This window comes from Pteropus alecto, unplaced genomic scaffold (assembly GCF_000325575.1).
Source record: "Pteropus alecto unplaced genomic scaffold, ASM32557v1 scaffold17, whole genome shotgun sequence".
Taxonomy (NCBI): Eukaryota; Metazoa; Chordata; class Mammalia; order Chiroptera; family Pteropodidae; genus Pteropus; species Pteropus alecto.
Window position 1 is genome coordinate 552,437 of NW_006440645.1, and position 19,212 is coordinate 571,648.

Here is a 19,212-nt window from a genome sequence, read left to right on the forward strand (position 1 = left end):
AGTTTTGGAGGGGAACAAGTTTCAAAATATTTTGAAACAAATCAATTGCATTTAAGTCTCGTCATAGCTTTGGTGCTCAGAGACGAGAGAACCGTACTGTTGTGTCTTGCTGGTCGGGGCGGGCGGCGGTTCTCGCTCTAGAACTCAGGAGACGTTCTGCAGCCTGTAATTTGGAGCAAACTATTCACAGGCTGCTGCAAATTACGTGTGCCCTAGAAAGGGGTGTGTCTGCAGTTCCAGTTCTGGAAGCACCTCACGTGTCCTCCCTCAGCCTCTGGCCTGTGGAGCTCTGGGTGGCATCGGAGAATGCCACACGGCTCCCATCCAAGGCTCCTGTCCCAGTCTGTCCCAGGCCGTCTTCCCTCCCTCCTGCCCGCTTGTGCAGGCGTCCTGAACACCGTCAGACCGGTGGGGAATATCCATGGAAACGCCTGGCCTCCGTGCCACGTCAGAGTTTCCATCATATTCCCGACGGCCCTGTCTTTCCCGGGGAGTACACGCCCTCCTCTTCGGCGCGCGCCCTGGCGGGGACCTAGCTAGAGACAGACCCGACCCCCACGTGCTCCCTCCCCCCACGCCTCCACCCAGCTCTCTGGGTCTCGGCTCCTTGCTCTCTGTGACCAGTGGAGGGGGCAGAACCCAACCACACGGCACCCTGTCGGCCAGCGGGTGACCCTGGGGTCCAGTGGAAACCACACCTGAAGCTCACTTGTGTTCTTTCTTTCACTGCTGCTTTGGATGTACTCAGTAAACTTCACCTGCCAACGGCCCCTCCCCCACTTAATGAGGGAGAGAGCTTGGTCAGCCGCATCCTTCAGCTGGGGCCTCCTGGAACCAAATTCCTTGGGTAGGAGTGACTTACACAAATTGATGGCTGCTGGCCCCCATTCTTCTCCTTCTGCACTTTGATTTCTCTTTTTGTCATCGTGCCCATGACATGTCCCTCTATGATTTAAATTCTGTATACCCTGTCTTTAGTGGGCCATTTCTGACCCTTGTGCTATGTGACCTTTGTTTTCGAGTGATGTTTTTATATCTTTTCCCTTAAAGTGCTGTGACCTTCATTTTTGTTTAAAGCATGAGATCCGCCTAGTTGTTCTATTTGCTAGTTACGATGTTGTTATGATCAGTTTGGGGTCTGTATCAAAGCAACCGGGGCTGAAACATCAAAAGCCTCTGTGAACTTGAGAGCGAATGCGAGCCCGGATGAGCAGGGCGGTGCATGCTCTGGGCGAGTCCGGCAGGCATGGGTGGGGCTGCGGCCCGGCGCTCATGCCTGTCACTTGCCTGAACGAGGGACGTCTGAGCAGACCACGGGGCCACGGCTCTCTAGTCCCCAAGTCGTCAGCTCCGTGACGCCTCCTCATTCACGGCACCTCAAACCACGCAGCGCACGGGCCATGTTCTTCTCACACCATTTTGTCATTTTGCACCTCGTAGAAACACGCCTTAGGAGACGGGCCCACGTCGCAAACATGCATGCACGTTTCTTTTGGTTAAATGTGTCATGTTACGTTTATCAAAGGAGAAGTTCCAGAATGCCACATGCACTCCCAGGGAAATACCAGGGGGCTTGAGGTAGCGGCATGTCCCTGAGGACCAGTGCCCCGAGGTGCTGTGCCAGCGTCCCCCAGCTGACGGGCTTCGAGGGCGGCCCGCTCTGTCCCTGTCCCCAGAGGAGAACCCCAGGTCACTGTGCAGCAGTCAAGGTGCTAGTCTCGCCACTGGCAGCGCCCGCCCGCGCTGAGCGTCATGCCTTGCCGTGCCAGGCCCGTGATCGTGGAGATCCCGCACTTCGCTGCGCTTCGGGGGAAGGAGCGGGAGCTGGTGGTGCTGCGCAGTGAGAACGGGGACAGCTGGAAGGAGCACCTCTGCGACTGCACCGAGGACGAGCTGAACGAGGTCCTCAACGGCGTGGACGAAGGTACTCGCAGCGGTGGGGGGCAGGGCGGGCCGGGCGGGGAGGTGCGTCTTCTCCACGGCCTGGGGAGCAGCGGCGCGTGGCACGCGTGTCGTTTGGGCACAGCAAGTGTTCCGGAACGTTCCAGTGCTGATCGGGTAGGGAGGCACGTTCCATCTGCCTGGTCTCGGTTCTGCCATTACGTTCAGGAAACCAAAGACCAGATCCTTTAAGTGGTAACATCTCAGCGTGTTAGGGGACAACAGCACATTCCAACTTCACTGTAAACTGTTTCAGGCTTAAAGCACCGGACAGAAGGAAGGCTGCTGTTCCGTAGCAAAATGGGCTGATGCTGGATAAGAACTCCATGATTTTTAACCTTTTTCCTGTTTGTAAAAAAAGAGTGCGGCTCACTGCCAGTATTCATTTAACATCACGCATAGGAATGTTACATTTTGTAGGATTTGGCATTTTCAGCAACTCACCTACTAAAAGCAATGCTATAAGTAGAATCACGTCATTTATTTCCGAAGACTGGCCATATACTAGAACGATGCAAAAATAACAACTAAAGCAAGCTATTTCATGGCAAACTTTGGGGATGAGGTTAGGACTGTGATCCGCGAGTTATCTTGAGGTAAACGCAGCAGCCGCAGGCGCCGCGGGTATTCTCAAGGCAAATGGGAAAAGGTTAAAAATGCCTCACTTGAAAGTTGGGATATTCAGGACACTGGAAAAAGTGCTAAGCTTCACTACTGGAAAACTTGCATATGCCCATAACCAGTGCACCATAGAATAAGATTTCTTTCCCTTTTCTGTTATTAAGGAGACAGAACAATTAAGTTCACTCAGATTTGTGCACACAGTTGGAAGAGGGAGTTACCCAGTGCTGAATTGCATGCACACGCGGGCTGTGCTCACTCCGTCCCAGGCCTGCCCGGCCATGGCCGCAGGTTGAAACACCTCAGCTCGGCCAGAGGGAGTGGGTCGTCTTGGGCCCCTCGGGATCACAGAGACACAGTCCCAGAGCTCAAAGCAGGAGACGTGTTCTGCCTTCGGTAACTACGCAAACAGGCCAGTGCTCCGAGTGCCAAGGGCACAGCGAATCCTGTGCCGGGCTGGACGCTCAGCCGTGTAGCTGCTGCTGGCAAGACGCCTGGCAGCCACATCGGGTGTGCTCCCAGGTCGTGGACGGACCGTCACGGCAGCTGCCTTAATGGCCTCCGCAGCCTGCCCAGGCTTAGCGAGGCGAGGGGCCAGGCCCACCCCTCCAAGGGGCGGACGGGAGATAAATCGTAGGTCATTATCTCCTGAGCGAGGCGGGAAAGGCCAGGGCCGTCACATTCGAGGCCACGTGTAGCTGTGGCTCCTTCTTGGAACCAGATGTGTCGCCCCCATTGAGCTCGACCGGCCGCTGGCCCTGCTGTGCGCATGGGTGTCTTGTCCTCGGATGGGCACCCCCTTGCAGCTCTCTACACGTGTGGGAAGCTCGTTCTGGAGGGATCGATCTGCGCGCTTTTGTGCGCTGTGTTGGAAGTGCGCCCCTGTGTAGTGTGCGTGGTGTGGGCCAGCGCGCCCGGCTTCGGCCATCTGCGGTCAGGGCCCGGGGCGTCTGCTTCTGCCCTGCATGTCCGCTCTGGCCAGAGGACCTAGTTGCCCTTCCTGCCTCAGTAGTGAGTTGTGAGTGATTTCTGAAAATAAGCAACTTCCCATAATCCCTTAGAATTTGGTGATCCACTTAGTTCAAATTTTCTACTTTCTAAAACAGTCTGATTTTTTTGTCTTGCACTATACATCTGCACCAACGCAACTTATAAAAAGCCCACAATCTCATCCTCCTGATGTTAGAGGAATGTTTGGTAAATTAGTGGTTTCGGGGCACTGTCGAAACCCTGATTTCATCACCTTGCTCGTTTTTTTTATATCCACAATGACTGAGACACAGTCACCCCCTGGAGTAAACACATGAACACATCCTTACCCTCGCAAGACAGATTTCGTGCCTGCTCTATGCCCTTGAGAACTGAAAGGGTCCCAGCACTCCTTAAAACCACCATAACTAGTTTTTGAGCTAACTTTGGGATCTGCAAAGAAAAGGCATCTGTGAACAATTTGCTGTCCATTTCATGAACCAAGGACCCAGCAGGTTGATTTCGTTCCAGCTTTGCCCTGGAACCCCCTTTCCCAGGCTGCGGGGAAACACGGCGTCTGCACCCAGATGCGGTTTCCTTCAGTGCGGGGGGGGGGAAAGCCCTGTCCCGCGGAGCAACTCAGACAGGAGCCGGGGTCCTAGGGCCGCGGGCATCGGTGGTCTAGGCTAGCCTTGCTTCTCCTTTTGGTGCTGAAACGGGAGGGGCGGCCGCTGCCGGGGCGGGGCCTGGCCGTGGGTGGGGCTTGCGGGGCGGGTTGGCCGCTGGCCATTGAGGTGCGAGGTCACCTGTGTTGCCCGCAGTGCTGGACAGCGCCGAGGACCTGGACCGGAAGCGCATCTGCCGCATCGTCACGCGTGACTTCCCGCAATACTTCGCCGTGGTGTCGCGTGTCAAGCAGGACAGCCACCTGATCGGGCCCGAGGGCGGCGTGCTGAGCAGCACGGTCGTGCCGCAGGTGCAGGCCGTGTTCCCCGAGGGCGCGCTGACCAAGCGGATCCGCGTGGGCCTGCAGGTACGCCGCAGGTGGGCGGGCAGCGGAGGGACCAGCTGTCAGGTGCGGGGTTGGCACTGCTGGGGAGCAGGGGCGCTCGAAGCGTGGATCTCGCGGAGCCTGACGGAAGGCTGGTGACAGTGCCAGCTCCCAGGTTCGCTTGAGAAGCCTCCGGACTGGCTAGGGAGACGCAAAGCGGTGAGGTGATGGTGACTCTGTTCTCTGCACAGGCTCAGCCCACGCACAGCGAGCTGGTCAGGAAGGTCCTCGGCAGCAAAGCGACCTTCAGCCCCATAGTCACTTTGGAACCTAGAAGACGGAAATTCCACAAGCCAATCACCATGACCATCCCTGTCCCCAAGGCTGCCAGTGACGTCACGCTGAATGGTTTTGGGGGAGACGCACCAACCCTGAGACTGCTGTGCAGCATAACCGGTGAGTCATGTGAGGGCGCGAGCAGAAGGTTCTGAAGGGAGCTTAGGTCCTGTGAAGCGGTCAGGAGACGCCTGCTCCGTTACACGCGTCAGTTCAGGAAAGCGCCCTAACTAACGAGGGCCCCGGGGGTTAAAGGACACGAACTGGCACATACAGAGAGAGGTGGTGTGCCAGCTTGAGAGGCTGCGGGCACCCCGCGAGGAGGCTTTACCCCATTGCTGAAGGGAAACCAAGGCTGGGAGGGTCCTTTGACTAGCTGGTGGTTTAATGTAAGTATTTGCAGAGCAGGGCTTTAAAGCCAATCCCGTGCACCTCTGGGCCTCCACCGAAGACGTCATCTGATGTCTATGGAGAAAGCATCCTCTTGAATAATTAGATCCAAGAGTTCAAACCTCACTTTTCCGTCTAGGAATTTGTTGTCTTGGCCATCGATCTGTTGAAATAACGTTGGGAAAACAAAGCATAAATTTTTAATGATTAATGAATTTTGGTCCGTTCCGTTGGAGGTTGTAATAGCTGAGTCCACTACCAGACTCCCGGAGCACCAGCTGTGTGCCCAGTCGCGGGTGGCGGGCGAGGCCGCCCACCGGCCGCCTCGGGCTGGCAGCCCCCTGTGCAGCGGGGCTCTGTGGCACTGGTGCTGTTCTCCGTAGGGGTGACAGCCGCCCCTGCTCGTTCACGTGTTGTTCCGAATCTCTCCTTCATCCTGGCAGGCATGGTCACCCTCATCTTGTTCTCTCTTTGATTCTCCCTTTTTAAGAATGTTTTGTCTATACTTATGATACAAACCATTGAGACTTTGCCCCGTAAGTTTAAGAACATGCAAAATTTTCAAATACATGGGCTAAAATGAGCGTGGGGGGAATGCGTACGCTTCACGCGTGATCTCTCAGTCACTGACTTCTGGTTATTAGCATTCCTGGGTGTCTTCCCAAAACTTTTGAGTCCACGTGTAATTAACCTTCTGTCACATGCAACATAAAGGTGCGAAAGTGACATAAGGTTGAAAATGTGTAGGCGCACCCTGTCCTTGTCATGATTCAGTGCAGGTACCGTGGGGGCCTAGACGCCATCTAATCTAGTCCTTCCCACCCTGTGTCCTCAGATGTGTTTGTACCAAAGCATTTCTTAGGTGTATTTGTTAATTTGAAAGTATGTCGCCCTGGGTGTTTGGATATTTGTGTCTCACTCTGTCCTGTCTGCTGAGGATTTGTACTTGGAGGCTGAGAGAATATGTGTCCGCGACCTTCCTTGATAACGCACCCCTTCTCTAAGAAACTCCAGTCACAGTGTTTCTTCACCTTAAGCCCGTTTTCCCCCTGCAGCGCTCGGAGACCGCTTTACCTTCACCTCTGCCCAGTGGGAAGGGAAGTGGGCGTTGTTGGCCTCCCTGGCGGTTTTCTCACTCACAGAGGCTCGCCTGGAGCATTGGTCCATTCGTCCATTGCCTGCAGTGTTCATTGACCTCTTAGCATTTTCCAAGCATTTTTTCAGCCAACTTTTAATTGAAAATTGACAGACAATTTTATTTCATGAAAATAATTATATAAAATATGAAGTTCAGAAACCAAATACCTGGATTTTTCATGATTTTAACAAAGCATTCAGCTCCTTACTGGGTCAGAGGATCTATTCAAATCATCAGCTACGTACAATGCAAACTGCCGGGCTTTAGAGCCTAGCAATTACCACAAAAGCCTCAGAATGTCAGACCGAGAATAGCACACCTAATAATTTGAAGCAGTTATTCAAATGACCTCCCTTAAATTCGGTTCCTCGAAAAGCGGCGTCCGCCGTTCTCACCGTGTCAGTTTTTAGCACGTTGGTTTCAGTCATTTTGTTGCCCGTGCATTATTGTGAGGGGTGGATGGGGTGACACTGGTGAGCATAGCCAGAACCACAGCCTTTATTTCGTAATCCAGATTCTGCAGTTTCGTCTAACTTTTGTCCACAATCGCGTTTCAGGTGGAACCACCCCTGCTCAGTGGGAGGACATCACAGGAACGACGCCGCTGACGTTTGTCAGCGAATGCGTTTCCTTCACGACCAACGTGTCCGCCAGGTACGCCCTGCGGCTCGGGGAGCCCACCACATCTCTGTTTTCTTTCTTGCTTTCCTTAAAAGTGAACTTTGGGGTTCGGTTTGAAATGTGGTCTGCATTTACTTTGGTATTTGAAACTGGACCAGCCAGCAAATGTAATTGCGATGGTCCAGTCACGAAGTCCAGCCAGTCAGATCAGAGTGGAGGGAAGCAAGTGGCCGTCAGCCTCGCCAGTGTGGCCCTCACCTGGGACCGCGATGCTTCCAGTCCCAGAGGCCTTGGGGGCGACATACTCTCTGCTGCCAGCAAAGTAGCCTGGGTAACAAAGCCCCGAACCCACTGCAGTTTGTGTTACTGGTTTGAGGGTCCCGTGACCTGTACATCGCAACACGTTTACACGTTACTCATTGGTGTGTCACGCATCTTCAGAACATTGACAGCATCTAGTCTTATTCCATATGCACGAAGCAACTCAGTTATTGTGAGTTAACAAGTGGATTAATCATGGATCGCTAAGCACTTCTCCATTTAATTTTGTTACGACGACTTTGCGACCTAACTAGGGCAAGAGGAATCGTGTCCACTTTACAGATGACGAAACTGACACTGACCGAGGAGGTGGAAACGCATGCACAGCTCAGCAGCGGTGCAGGGCGAGGAGGCCGGAGGGGCCGTGCTGCTGGTTCCAGCCAGCGGTGTTCCCTGCGGGCAGAGGTCCACCAGCGTGCCGAAGGGAGTCAGGAGGTGTGCCCCTCGGGGCGGGACGGAGGGGCGCGTGAGCGGAGACACAGAGATGGGACGCCGGGGTCCAGGGCTGGTGCCGTGGCGTTGGCGGGCGAGCTGGGAGCCACGAGGCAGTGTCACCTATTAGCAGCTGAGCTCTCGGCACTGGAAGAAACAGGGAGTAAAATACAGTCGAGTCAGAATAAAGAGGAGGGTGATACCGCCTGCGTCCCAGGGCCAGGGACGACGCCGAACCTCGAGAACGCTGTGCTGCGTAAAGTAGCCACACGCGAAGGGCAAAGGTCGCCTGATCCCACTCGTGCGAGGTTCCGAGAGAGGGCAGGTTCGCAGAGGCAGGAAGGAGAATGGAGGTCGCCGGGGGTGGGGGCGGGGGCATGGGATGGGACGCCACTGTCGCTGTTTGGGATGATAAAAAGGTTCTGGAGATCGAGATGACTGCACGAGACTGTAAAGGCGCTTAATGCCAATGAATTGTACACTTTAAACGGTTAAAATGGTACATTTCGTGCCACCTATATTTTACCAAAGCCGATAAAGAGGAGTGAGAGCTCGATCGGGAAGAAAAGAGAGGCTGAGAGGATGAGGGAGTCTCGGGAACGGTGAAAAACTATGGAAAGCGAGTCTAGAGAAGGGGGGTTGGTCGTTGGCGAGGAGGGAGGTTTCAGAGCACGTGGCAACGGAGTAAACCTTTGCGGGAGTCTAAACAGCAGACTGAGACAGCGTCCCTCAGTGGCCTCGGCTCTCTCAGCGGAGTCCTCCTTCCTGGGGCCTGAGACGAGGGGCCCGGGAGTGTCATAAGGACTTAGCAAACGTCACTCCACCCCGTAACGTGATACTGGGGGAGAAGCTGCCGAGCACTGTGACAGGCTCGGCGAGGCCGGAAATCACACTCTGGCCGCAAAGCCAGTCATTTCGTCTGGGGATTCTGTTCCCCGGTGTTCACGGGTTCTGGAGCAAAAGCGAATTTTTAAAAATGGTTGGATGGATCTGACCTTCAAGACTAGAGAGATCGCTGGAAAAGAACGACGAGATGAGGAAAAGCAGGGTGGATTTTTTTGAAAAGCGTGTCAGGAAGTGAAGTGAAGACCCGGAAGGTCCTCGAGGAGGACGGAGACTCCTTCGGAGAGCTGCTGGGCGTTGCGTCCGGGACGGGCCTCTGCGGCGGGCAGACGCGCGCGCAGCCTCGCGGGGGCGTCCGGGGGTCTGGATACCCGGAAGCGTTTCCAAGGAGGACCGCGACAGGCGGTGTTTGGTGGCTGGTCTTCCTCACCGGTCTCCCGCCCCGCGCCTCGCCGCCGCCCCCTGCTGCCCCTCCCCCCTCCCGTCCGTCTCTCCCTTTCCTTTCGCTTTCTCTCCCCGGCTCCCTGTCTCGCTTCCTTCTTTTTACAAGAAGCATCTATTGGCTGTTTTGACCACATCGAAGGAACCGTTTCTTCTCACCCGGTGTGCTTGAAATCTTAGAGAACCGCCCTTACTTGCTTTTACAGGTTCTGGCTGATAGACTGTCGACAAATCCAGGAGTCCGTTGCGTTTGCATCACAAGTGTATAGAGAAATCATATGTGTACCGTACATGGCCAAATTTGTAGTGTTTGCCAAGTCACACGACCCCATCGAGGCCAGGCTGAGATGCTTCTGCATGACCGACGATAAGGTGGACAAGACCTTGGAACAGCAAGAAAACTTTGCGGAGGTGGCCAGAAGCCGGGACGTGGAGGTTCGTGTTTAAAACACAACCGATGTTGGCACGTGTTGTTCTCACTTTATTAACAGATGATGGTCACAGGAGTATTCAATAAATAGAGCCATAAATGAAATAAGACCAGTCCATATCTTGATCTGTTAGAGGGTGAAGGTCCAAAATCAACCTTTTTTTAGCCAATTTGGACCTATCCTGTCGGGCTAGTCAGTCTATGTGAGGAGGTAAAAGACTTAAATATTATCTTGGAAAAAGTTATGATTTATGACAAAGTACATAAGTGACTGTAGCAGTTGAGATGTTTTTACTTTTCCTGGCTGTTCTTACTAATTTTTAGCAGTTAGGAAACAGTCGGGAAGTATGACCTTTGTGTAAATGTGAGCGTATGCTGTTCAGGGCTTTCCTGCAGTATTTCGTCTTATTTCAGACCTTCTCATCAGTGTGGGCCTTTGGCTATCACAGCTGAGAAACCTGACTCCCTGTGCTAGCAAAATTTACCCAATCAGGAATTTCAACTTAGAATTGAAAACTATATTGGTTTTGGGGGGTAACATGATACAACGTTAGAAATTAGAACATTGGCATTAAATGTCACCAAGCACTTGAAGGCTCCCATTATGAGCGGGAAGAGGGGGTGCTGGTCCATGCTTTGTCACAGGTGAGGCAAAATGTCAGCAAGTTACAGAGTGTTGTGTGTAGGTTTTAACGTGCTGAGCGGTACTACCGCTGCTTTATGTAAAGAGGTAATCATTGCAGCTGTTACATTCTGTTATTTTCCTCTGTTCCTACCAGGTGTTAGAAGGAAAACCCATCTATGTCGATTGTTTTGGCAACTTGGTGCCTTTAACCAAGAGTGGCCAACATCACATATTCAGTTTTTTTGCCTTTAAAGAAAACAGACTTCCTCTCTTTGTCAAGGTAATACCTACATGGAATACGTTTTATTCAAGATCAAGTAAGAACGTGACTTTCTTTAGTAGGAGAGTATTTGCGTTTCAGTCATTTCCAGTGATTTTCTTAAAGCCTCATGTCTATAAAATGTTATAGTCTTAGAAAACTAACAACTTTTTATTTTTAAAGTTCAAGTTCAACTTTTGTTTTTATTTATAGGCTATGTTTAAAGGCTAAGAATAAGGACAAATAGTTAATTCATTAATTAGAAAAACTGTTTTTTCCCACATTTTACAGGAAGTCTCTCTTTTCTTCACTATATTAACATTTCTTGTAAACATTTGTGCTTGAGTTGTAAAAATATGAATTTCACACATGTGTAGAACAAGAGTTCTAAGTGACAACTTTTTGTAACAAAAGCTCTCAAAAGACCCAGCATCTCACTCTAATAAGAGATTATCCCAGACAGAGCTATAGACTGGATATACTTTCATAAATTCACTCAACAGATGTTTGTGGGGACACTTCAGTGCACCATGAATTTGTTGTCTCTGTTTAGGAACTTTAAGTTAGGAGTTTGGCAGTGACATATCCAAGTTTCACTCTAGATTCTGGTTCTAAGGAGGGACAAAGATACATGAATGAGAAATTTATGAAATAAAAAGCAAGCGATAATTCCGTTCTGCTCCATTTCTCAAGCCGCTGGCTTTTCTCCGCTTCTCGCAGTGTCCTCACTCTCCTGGAGACCTCGCAGGGTCGGAGCCGGGCTCCATCAGCTGGTACCGGTCCAGCTGCAGACGGCTGGTCCCAGGCGGTGCACCATCAGTCAGTGCCTCCTCTGCTAACTTCATCTCCCTTGATTTCCCCAAGTGTGTGTCGCTGAACCTCTTGTAATTTTTTTAGATCTGTTACATTTCCCCAAGACCTCTGTTGAGGCTCTCCCTGAGCCGTGGCCTGGTGAAAGGCGGGTCCCGAAACATCACCACGCCTCAGCAGTGACTGCTGAGTAACAAACAGCTGTGTAATTAAGCTAGCGCCTCATGCCACTGACGTGCAAGAGCCGTCCTGTAAACAGCCCACTTAAAAAACAGGCCAGGGACCGACACAGACGTTTCTCGAAAGACGGGGTGGCCTGTACATACGGGATTAGCCAGATACATAAGGACAGTACTGTGTAACTAACTATACAAGGCACCCGGAGGAGGCAAGTGTGTAGAGCAGAAGGTCGAATCAAGGTTACTGGGAGCTGGAGGAAGACAAGACAGAGAGTTATTGGTTAGTGGGGACAGAGCTTCTGTTTGGGATGATAAGAAATTCTGCATAGTAGTGATAACTGCACAGCTTTGTGAATGTGCTTGATGCCACTGAATTGCACACTTAAAAATGTTAAGTGTAAAAATGGACATGGTAAATTTATGTATATTTCACCACAATTTCTTTATTTTTTTATTATTTTTTTAAATATTTCTTTTTCTTTTTCTTTTTTTTTTTTAACACCTACAGCACCTGATATTCCTAAGTGGTCTCCCACCCGAGTACTAACCAGGCGCGACCCTGCTTAGCTTCCGAGATCCAATGAGATCGAGCGTGTTCTGGGTGGCATGGCCGTAGACACAATTTCTTTAAAAAGCAGAATGCTTTTTTTAAAAAGTCATTTTAAGTGATAATAGGAAAAGGAAAAAGGAGCACCCTCAAAATCTTTGTTAGCATTCTCAAATGAAATTTATTCTGCCCTGATTCTTTTGAGAACAACCTACTTAAAAGAAACAGCATGCATCACATATGAGTGAAGCACGTATGCCTTTCTCGTTCAAGGTACGTGACACGACTCAGGAACCTTGCGGACGACTGTCATTCATGAAGGAGCCCAAATCCACCAGAGGCCTGGTGCATCAAGCGATCTGCAACTTAAACATCACCCTGCCGCTTTACATAAAGGTAAGGTCAAGTCCGCCGCACTGCAGTCTGGGCAGTGTAGGGTCTGACCTTCAGGTCCTTTACAGCATAAAAGCAGAGATACAGAGACACACGTGACCGTCATTTCTGATCCTGTCAAACTCGTTATTTTCCAATTGAGGAATAAAGTAGCTCTATGTTACTTTGCATTAAATTTACTTTGATGGAAATTTTCTATAGATACATATTGGATATAGAAGAGAGAAAATTTGTTTTTAAGATTTAACTTTTTGGATTAATTTTTAAAAATGGAATTAATGGCTTGGTCTTCATTATTGTTTTTATGTGCTTTCCTGGGACCATATTGGTACCTTTGGTACCAAAATGTTCTGAGCTCATTAGCTTCTGTTTACGACCAGCTTATAGGTAGGCTCTAAGTATTAAATTCAGAGCAACCTCATATTTTAAGTTGCTAAAATAATTACCTGTTCATCTTAAAACCTAGAGTATTTCAGGAAGATCGAATTAATTTTTTAACCATTAACATGATTAGTATAGAAAATACTCCCTTGTTACAAGGCGCAGATGGGAAACATTGTTGAAAAGGAGAACGTCTCTCATGGTGACCCAGAGCCCGTGCAGACCTCCTGCTCTGCGGTCGCTCTGCGGTCGCTCTGCGGTCGCTCTGGGGTGTGGAGACCTCCTCTCAATGACTCCGGTCAAATCAAAGAAGACGACTGCATGGATTAAATGTTGGGAATAACTTCTTTTTTTTATTAAAGAAGTTTGAACCAGTATCCGTTTTAGATGGGAAGCTCCCACACGCGGCCTGTGGGGGTCGCACCCCTTGTCGGTATCATTATCAGAGACTGGGGCGGGGGCGGGGGGAGGGTGGGTCGAGTAATGGCAGGTGAGCTCTGGAGTAGAAATAGATTCAAAACTCTGAATCTGGGCTCCACAGAACAAAGCATTTCCTGTACTTCTTTATACCCACCAGCCAGTTTTTCTTAATACAGTATTCTCGTATAGAGGTCAGGCACACAGAGAAGCTCGTGGCATCACACTTAATGCTGTAAGTTCTTACTTGTCGAGAATGAAAGGCAGTGTCTGTCCGAAGGTGAATGAGCTCTGCCTTTGATTTCGGTGAGCTTTCACTGTGCCGTAAAGAGAGCACATGCCCTATTTTTACATGGCGTTTCTCAGTCAAGACAGATGGGACCGTCGTCAGTGCTGCGATGGCCCAGGACAGCTTTCCATCTGGTTACGCAAAGCCAGACAGAAAAGATGCCAGGCCTTGTCAACCTCAGGTGGCCTCTGGCATTCAGGAGCTCCCTGTTATAACACAGCTCTCCAGTGGTGCCTGTGTAGTGAGACTGTGCTCACCATACGCGTCTCTGTGGCTCTTAGCTTTCTCAGCCACTCTCTGTAATGGCTGGGGTATGACCATCCCCACCTCTACAGACGTGTGCCAACAGATCCATTAAATGTCAAACTCTGAGGCTGTGGGTGACCAAGCATCTGAAATTAGGATGTTTATAATGTCGCCTCTTGAGTCGCTTGAATCTGCAGACGTTTGCATTTCAGTCAGCGCTCCTCAGTATTTGTGCCCGTCCGCTGTAAATGGTTCGTGAGGAGATGTGGGCGCCCCAGCCGAGGCTCGCCCATTGATGTGTGTGGGTAGGGTCCTCGACCTTTCCTCGTCTGCTAAACTCTCTGCTCTTCCTGCTCTCTCTCCATCCTGCATGGCATCTGGGGCGACAAGGAGTCAGAGTCAGACCAAGAACAGGAGGAAGAGGTAATTTGTGACCTTGTCGCTTGTTCACGGCTGTGTCATCCTGTGATGCTAGCGAGGTGCACCGGCGCACCGTGTCCTCTGGAGGGTTACACTGTTGTTCTTCGTCCTAACCCCCCTGAGCCTCTGCGTTCCCGTCTGTGGCCTGACCTCAGAGCAGCCAGGTTCCCCTCCACACTGTCACCTGTCTCTCTGTGGCAGCAGAGACGTCTCTACCACCCAGTGCAGAGTAAACCGTTACCTCGGGGTTCTCAAGGCTGGTCTGGAGATGCTTGGAGGTCAAACTCTTCATAGTTCTGGGAGGGTATTGGCCTTTTAACTTGCATATCCTCCGGAGCTGCAGCGCTGTTTTCCGGAGGCTACAGTACCTGTGATGCGTCACACTCAGACACTCTGGAATGTGTGCCTGTGTTTACGTGGGCTCCAGCATTTTCTCAGCTTAATTTGTAATACAGATATTTATTTATTCATATCAAATATAAAAGTTCTTCAGGCTCCTTAATAATTTTGAGGCGTTTAAAAGGGTCTTAAGACCAGTATGTTTGAGAACCACCGAGCCCCAACCTGTAAGAGGTGTGTGGTCCATCCACCAGACCATGGAGGCCTCACGGTGCAGACTGTGGCGTGGGGACACGGTGGGCCCCTACCCGCCCCTCCGTGTGCCTTAGCGATTGTCTCTCGTCACCCGTGGAGGGTTGCCCTCCATCACAGATGAAGCAGGCAAGTCTTAGAGAGGTTATCTTGACTGAAAATAGCCATTTCAATGACACCTGCTTCCATAGTTCAAGCAAGCGTTTGTTTCCCTCGTAAAGATCTGAAAATACCCAAACATTATCTTAGAAAGGAAGAAATCATTGCAGAAGTCCTTACACTTACCTGTTAACATATTGGCTACTGTTTCTAAGGTAGACAAATGCAATTGCTATAGCTGCATGTAAATGTTTTAAATATACTAGTTGTTATCCTGATGGATTTGAAATGCAAAAACATAAAGAAAAATGTAATAAACAGCCTTGTGGCCACGGCTAAGATGTAAGTCCTGATCGGTTCAGAGAATCCCCTGACGCCCCGGCCGTGGTGTAGACTCGTCCTGCCAGGTGTCACCGTGAGAACGGTCAGCCTGTGATAAGACTGCGGCCACTCTCCCTCAGTGTCCAGGCCCTCTGTGTGTCACACGTCCTGTTTCCTTCCTGTGCCAGGCGACTCAATCGGCCCCGCTGTGCACAGTGGTGCCTGTGCTCCTTCTCAACGGGCCAGTGGCCACGCCCCCACTTGCCACACGCAGACCGGGTTTCCCATCAGGGGCCTGGCTTCCTGTTGAATATTCTCAGGAACCGTTCAGAGTGGTTGATGCACTCTGGACTCTCTTTGACATTGCACGTCTGGCTTATAATTAATCATACTGAAGCTACTACGTCTGTGGACCGTCTCCTTGGCATGCTGTGTGTTCTTTCTCTCAGCTAAGTTGACACTTACCGTTTAATACCTGCTTCATTCTCCTACCGGCCTTTTCCCTAGTGAATATTTCTAACATCAGACACTCCCTGGGCCCTGTCTCCCCAGGGATGACGTGCTAGAAAGGGCTTTCTACCCAGTGTCTGGACAGGAGATTTGTGTTTTCAGAGTTTGGGTGGGAAGTGAGGAGACACTCGGGGAGACCTGCAGAAATGCTGTCCTTCGCCCAGCACGGTGTCCCCCCGTGTAGCTTGTGAACGGGAGCTGACTGTGCACACGAGGGCCTGGGGGACAAGACGCTATTTGTAACTGTTCAATTTATGTATGTTTTCTTTCAGATCGATATGACATCAGAAAAAAGTAAGATTTTAACTAAAATTAAGTTTTTTTGAAAGCTGGCTACAATAAAGAGAAGCATGAATTAAGATGCAAGCTAGTTGCCATGACTAACCACTATAATTACATTTTGTGTTCTTATTAATCGTTAATATATATTTAGAAAAGCAGCTTGGCCAGTTAAATTGCAAGTATTTCTAATGTGTGATCTAATCAGCAGTACGATGCGCTGACTGTCCATCTGAGCATCCACTTTCTTTTGGTGTCCGTTAACCGCGCTGCCGCTGCGCTGTTGTTTACACACCCACCCGGCCGTTTCTGTGCGTTCGTTAGCATGACATTGTCATCTCATTTTTTTAAAAACACTGATGTGACAGTGTCACTTTTTATATCAACCCACGCTGACTTCAGCAGAGAACTCCTAATCTTTGTAGCTGCACCTGCGAAAGTGACGCTGTCTCACTAGTTGTCAGCGAGGGCCAGCCCCCCCCCGCACCCCTTACCGTGGCGAAGCGTGACTGCCTTCTTGAGGGCTGAGGTCAAACGGACTCTTGTGAAAAATAAAGAGCCATGAATTCAAAAATTAAAACCTCCTGGATGGAATTACTAATTAACGCAGTGTAGTATTATAGAGCTAATATTTTAAATAATGATGCAAATCCCAAACATAAGTTTACAGAAGGAACTGGTTTTCACAGACCTTACGAGAACTATCTTAGAACTCATTGGAGGTGTGTCACACTCACTGGAGGCGTGTCACACTCAATTAACGTTTCTGTTTGTCGGCCCGTTTCTGGAGATTCTGGCTTCTTGTACGGAAGAACTTGAATCTTTCAGGTTTTTTGTTTGTATTTTTCATTTTATGCCCCACATGATTTAGAAGAAAATTCTAATTTTTGATGGTTATTTATTTTAAGATTTATTTTGATTCACCGTATTTCAGGGTGCTACCCCCCATGAGGAGAGAACTGAGAGCCACGTCACTATGGCTGTGCGGCCACGCAGTGACCTGAGGGCCGGAGTTCCGAAGTCCTCGCTCGGTGTAATTCACCGTTACGTTACTAAAATGCTTTTGATTGAGAGCTTCCTTCCCCTCATGTTAAATCATTACTTAGGACTGGAATGTTTTGAATTCTGGATCTTTTAATTGGTTTCTATTTGAACAAATTTGTATTGATGAAATTATTTTCGTATATTTTTACATATGGATATTCACAGAGGATATTTCTTCAACAAATAATGATCCTTTCAAGAGAAGGCATTTTTGTTTACTAAAAAGACGAGATGTCATCAGTGCCTTCATGAATTTCCATTTTTAAAGGAGATTTTACTTTATTCTCCCACTTTCTCATTCACGACTACTGTGTTTATTTAGATGGCCCTCCTTTTTTCATTCCTTGGAAACAAACTCACAGGGATTAAAAATTCATCCATCCACGTGGCTCACGGCTTATAAAACTACAATGCTGCTGTAATGCCACGGATTCTCCTGAACGACTCCCAGGTGTTGTGAATGTTTTAAAATTTTCAAACATAGACTCCTGTTGGGTTTTCTTCGAGTGTAAAGATAGTTATTAAATGCTGTTCCTCTGGGTATAAAGTAATCCCCGAAGGAGGCTCTGTTGGAGGGATGCTCTCCACTGTCTTTCCAGGGGTCAGTCTTGAGGCTGCGTCCGTGCCTGGCCTCTGGCGGGGACGGCCCGCCAAGGGCGCCCCGAGTGTGCACGCTTCACCACAGTGATGGGCCACGTGTCCGTCCCCATCTCTCCCCACTCCTGCTTGTGCCTTTCAGCGAGGCTGGCCGCCTCTCCCGGCTTCGCTCCACCTTTGCTTTGCATGGAAATAACTTGGCTTACATAACTGTGCGTGTGTCCGTGTGACTGTCTCCGTGTCGGTGGCCATGCATCACATTTTAACTTTGGACTCACGTGTACGTTTCATCACTATGGTGGTTTTTGTTATTTTTCTTTCCTTTCTTTCCCTCCTTGGTCTATCCGTCATGTGTCCAAACAAGGAGGGCACTCCAAGGAAAGGACCGTGCCTCTCAGCACAGACCATTGGTTCATTGTCAGGTGTGCCCTTCCTTAGAGGAAATGCCGGTGTGCAGCTCATTCAGACGTGTCCACATAGTCGCTTATACGGTCACTGGCAGAACGGGACGTGCTGCATCCCAGATGTCTGTGTGGTTTGAAGTGTACACATCTCGCGAGAAGTCGTTCTGAGTTTGCTGCCTACTGGCTTCCTCCTAGAGGAAATGAGCTTTCTGCAATGTCTGATGCTTTTTCCTTTTTTCTCATGTTTATTTTTCTTTCAACATTGATCTGTAACATCTGAACAATCTTGAGATACCTCTGTGTAATTTCACTGTGATCGCTGGTGGTTTTGATTTGATTTGTGTGCGTGTCTGTGTGTTGATTATTTGTTAGGACTTTGTTGTATGTGTGGATGTCCTACAAGTGAAAAAATTAAGCAAGTTATTTCCTGCTCATTTTTCCTTTTCAGTTTATTCCGTTAGCCTTGCTTTGCTTTTGTCCCCTGAGACCTCGTGGACCCGCCACCCCTGCCCATTTCTGTTGTTCCCCCAGCACGACAGGAAAGACACTGTGTCCTTTGGCTCCTGATTACATTTGCCAATATCTCCTTTGATTTCCGTTTTACTTTCAATGTTTTTCATTCACATCAAAGATGATGAGACAGAATCTACAGAAACATCTGTCCTGAAAAGTCACCTGGTTAATGACGTTCCCGTCCTGGCGAGTCCGGACTTGCTCTCGGAAGTTTCTGAGATGAAGCAAGACCTGATCAAGATGACAGCCCTCTTGACCACAGATGTGTCCGACAGGGCAGGTCCCCTTAAAGTGAAAGAGCTGGCGAGGGCCACCGAGGAGGAGCCGGGGGAGCCCTTCGAAATCGTTGAGAGAGTCAAGGAGGACTTAGAGCGAGTGAACGAGATCCTCAGGGGGGGAGCCTGCACGGGGGCAGGCGGCGGGGCCCCGAGACCCCAGTCGGAGAGGGAGTCAGTGGGAGACGGGTGGGTCATCGTCAGCGATGAGGAGGTAGAGGAGGCCAGGCAGAGGGCAGACGCAGAGGCCGCGGGCCGGACGGCGCATGCGCACGGCCCCACCGAGGGTCTTCAGGGCCCCGCGGCTGCTCAGGGAGAGGAGCTGCCGGCCGTGCCCGGGGCCAGGGGCCCCGAAAGCGAAGGGAAAGGTAGCCCCCCAGATGAGCCGCAGAGAACGCAGCCACAGCCCAAACCAGGCCTGGGCGTCAAGAAGCCCGTGAGGAGGAAACTGACAGAGAAGCAGACGCAGAAAGAGGAGCGGTCCCCAGCCGGCGCGGGGGCCGCCCAGCCGCAGAGGGGCGGTTCAGAGGAGTCCTCAG

At 50.2% G+C, this 19,212-nt stretch overlaps 1 protein-coding gene and 1 pseudogene across 1 annotated transcript in view; one reads left to right on the top strand and one right to left on the bottom strand.

The window, feature by feature from the left end:
* ANK2 (ankyrin 2) overlaps positions 1-19,212 on the top strand; it is a 281,207-nt gene that overhangs the window by 237,809 nt on the left and 24,186 nt on the right. The window contains 11 exon segments of the mRNA XM_025050926.1: positions 1,770-1,924; positions 4,353-4,564; positions 4,774-4,978; positions 6,944-7,040; positions 9,251-9,479; positions 10,254-10,379; positions 12,168-12,290; positions 14,011-14,043; positions 15,834-15,855; positions 18,517-19,207; positions 19,209-19,212. The exon segment at positions 19,209-19,212 is cut by the window's right edge and continues 5,236 nt beyond it. Coding sequence (XP_024906694.1) covers positions 1,770-1,924; positions 4,353-4,564; positions 4,774-4,978; positions 6,944-7,040; positions 9,251-9,479; positions 10,254-10,379; positions 12,168-12,290; positions 14,011-14,043; positions 15,834-15,855; positions 18,517-19,207; positions 19,209-19,212 — 1,897 coding nt within the window.
* LOC112484673 lies at positions 11,847-11,965 on the bottom strand (annotated as a pseudogene).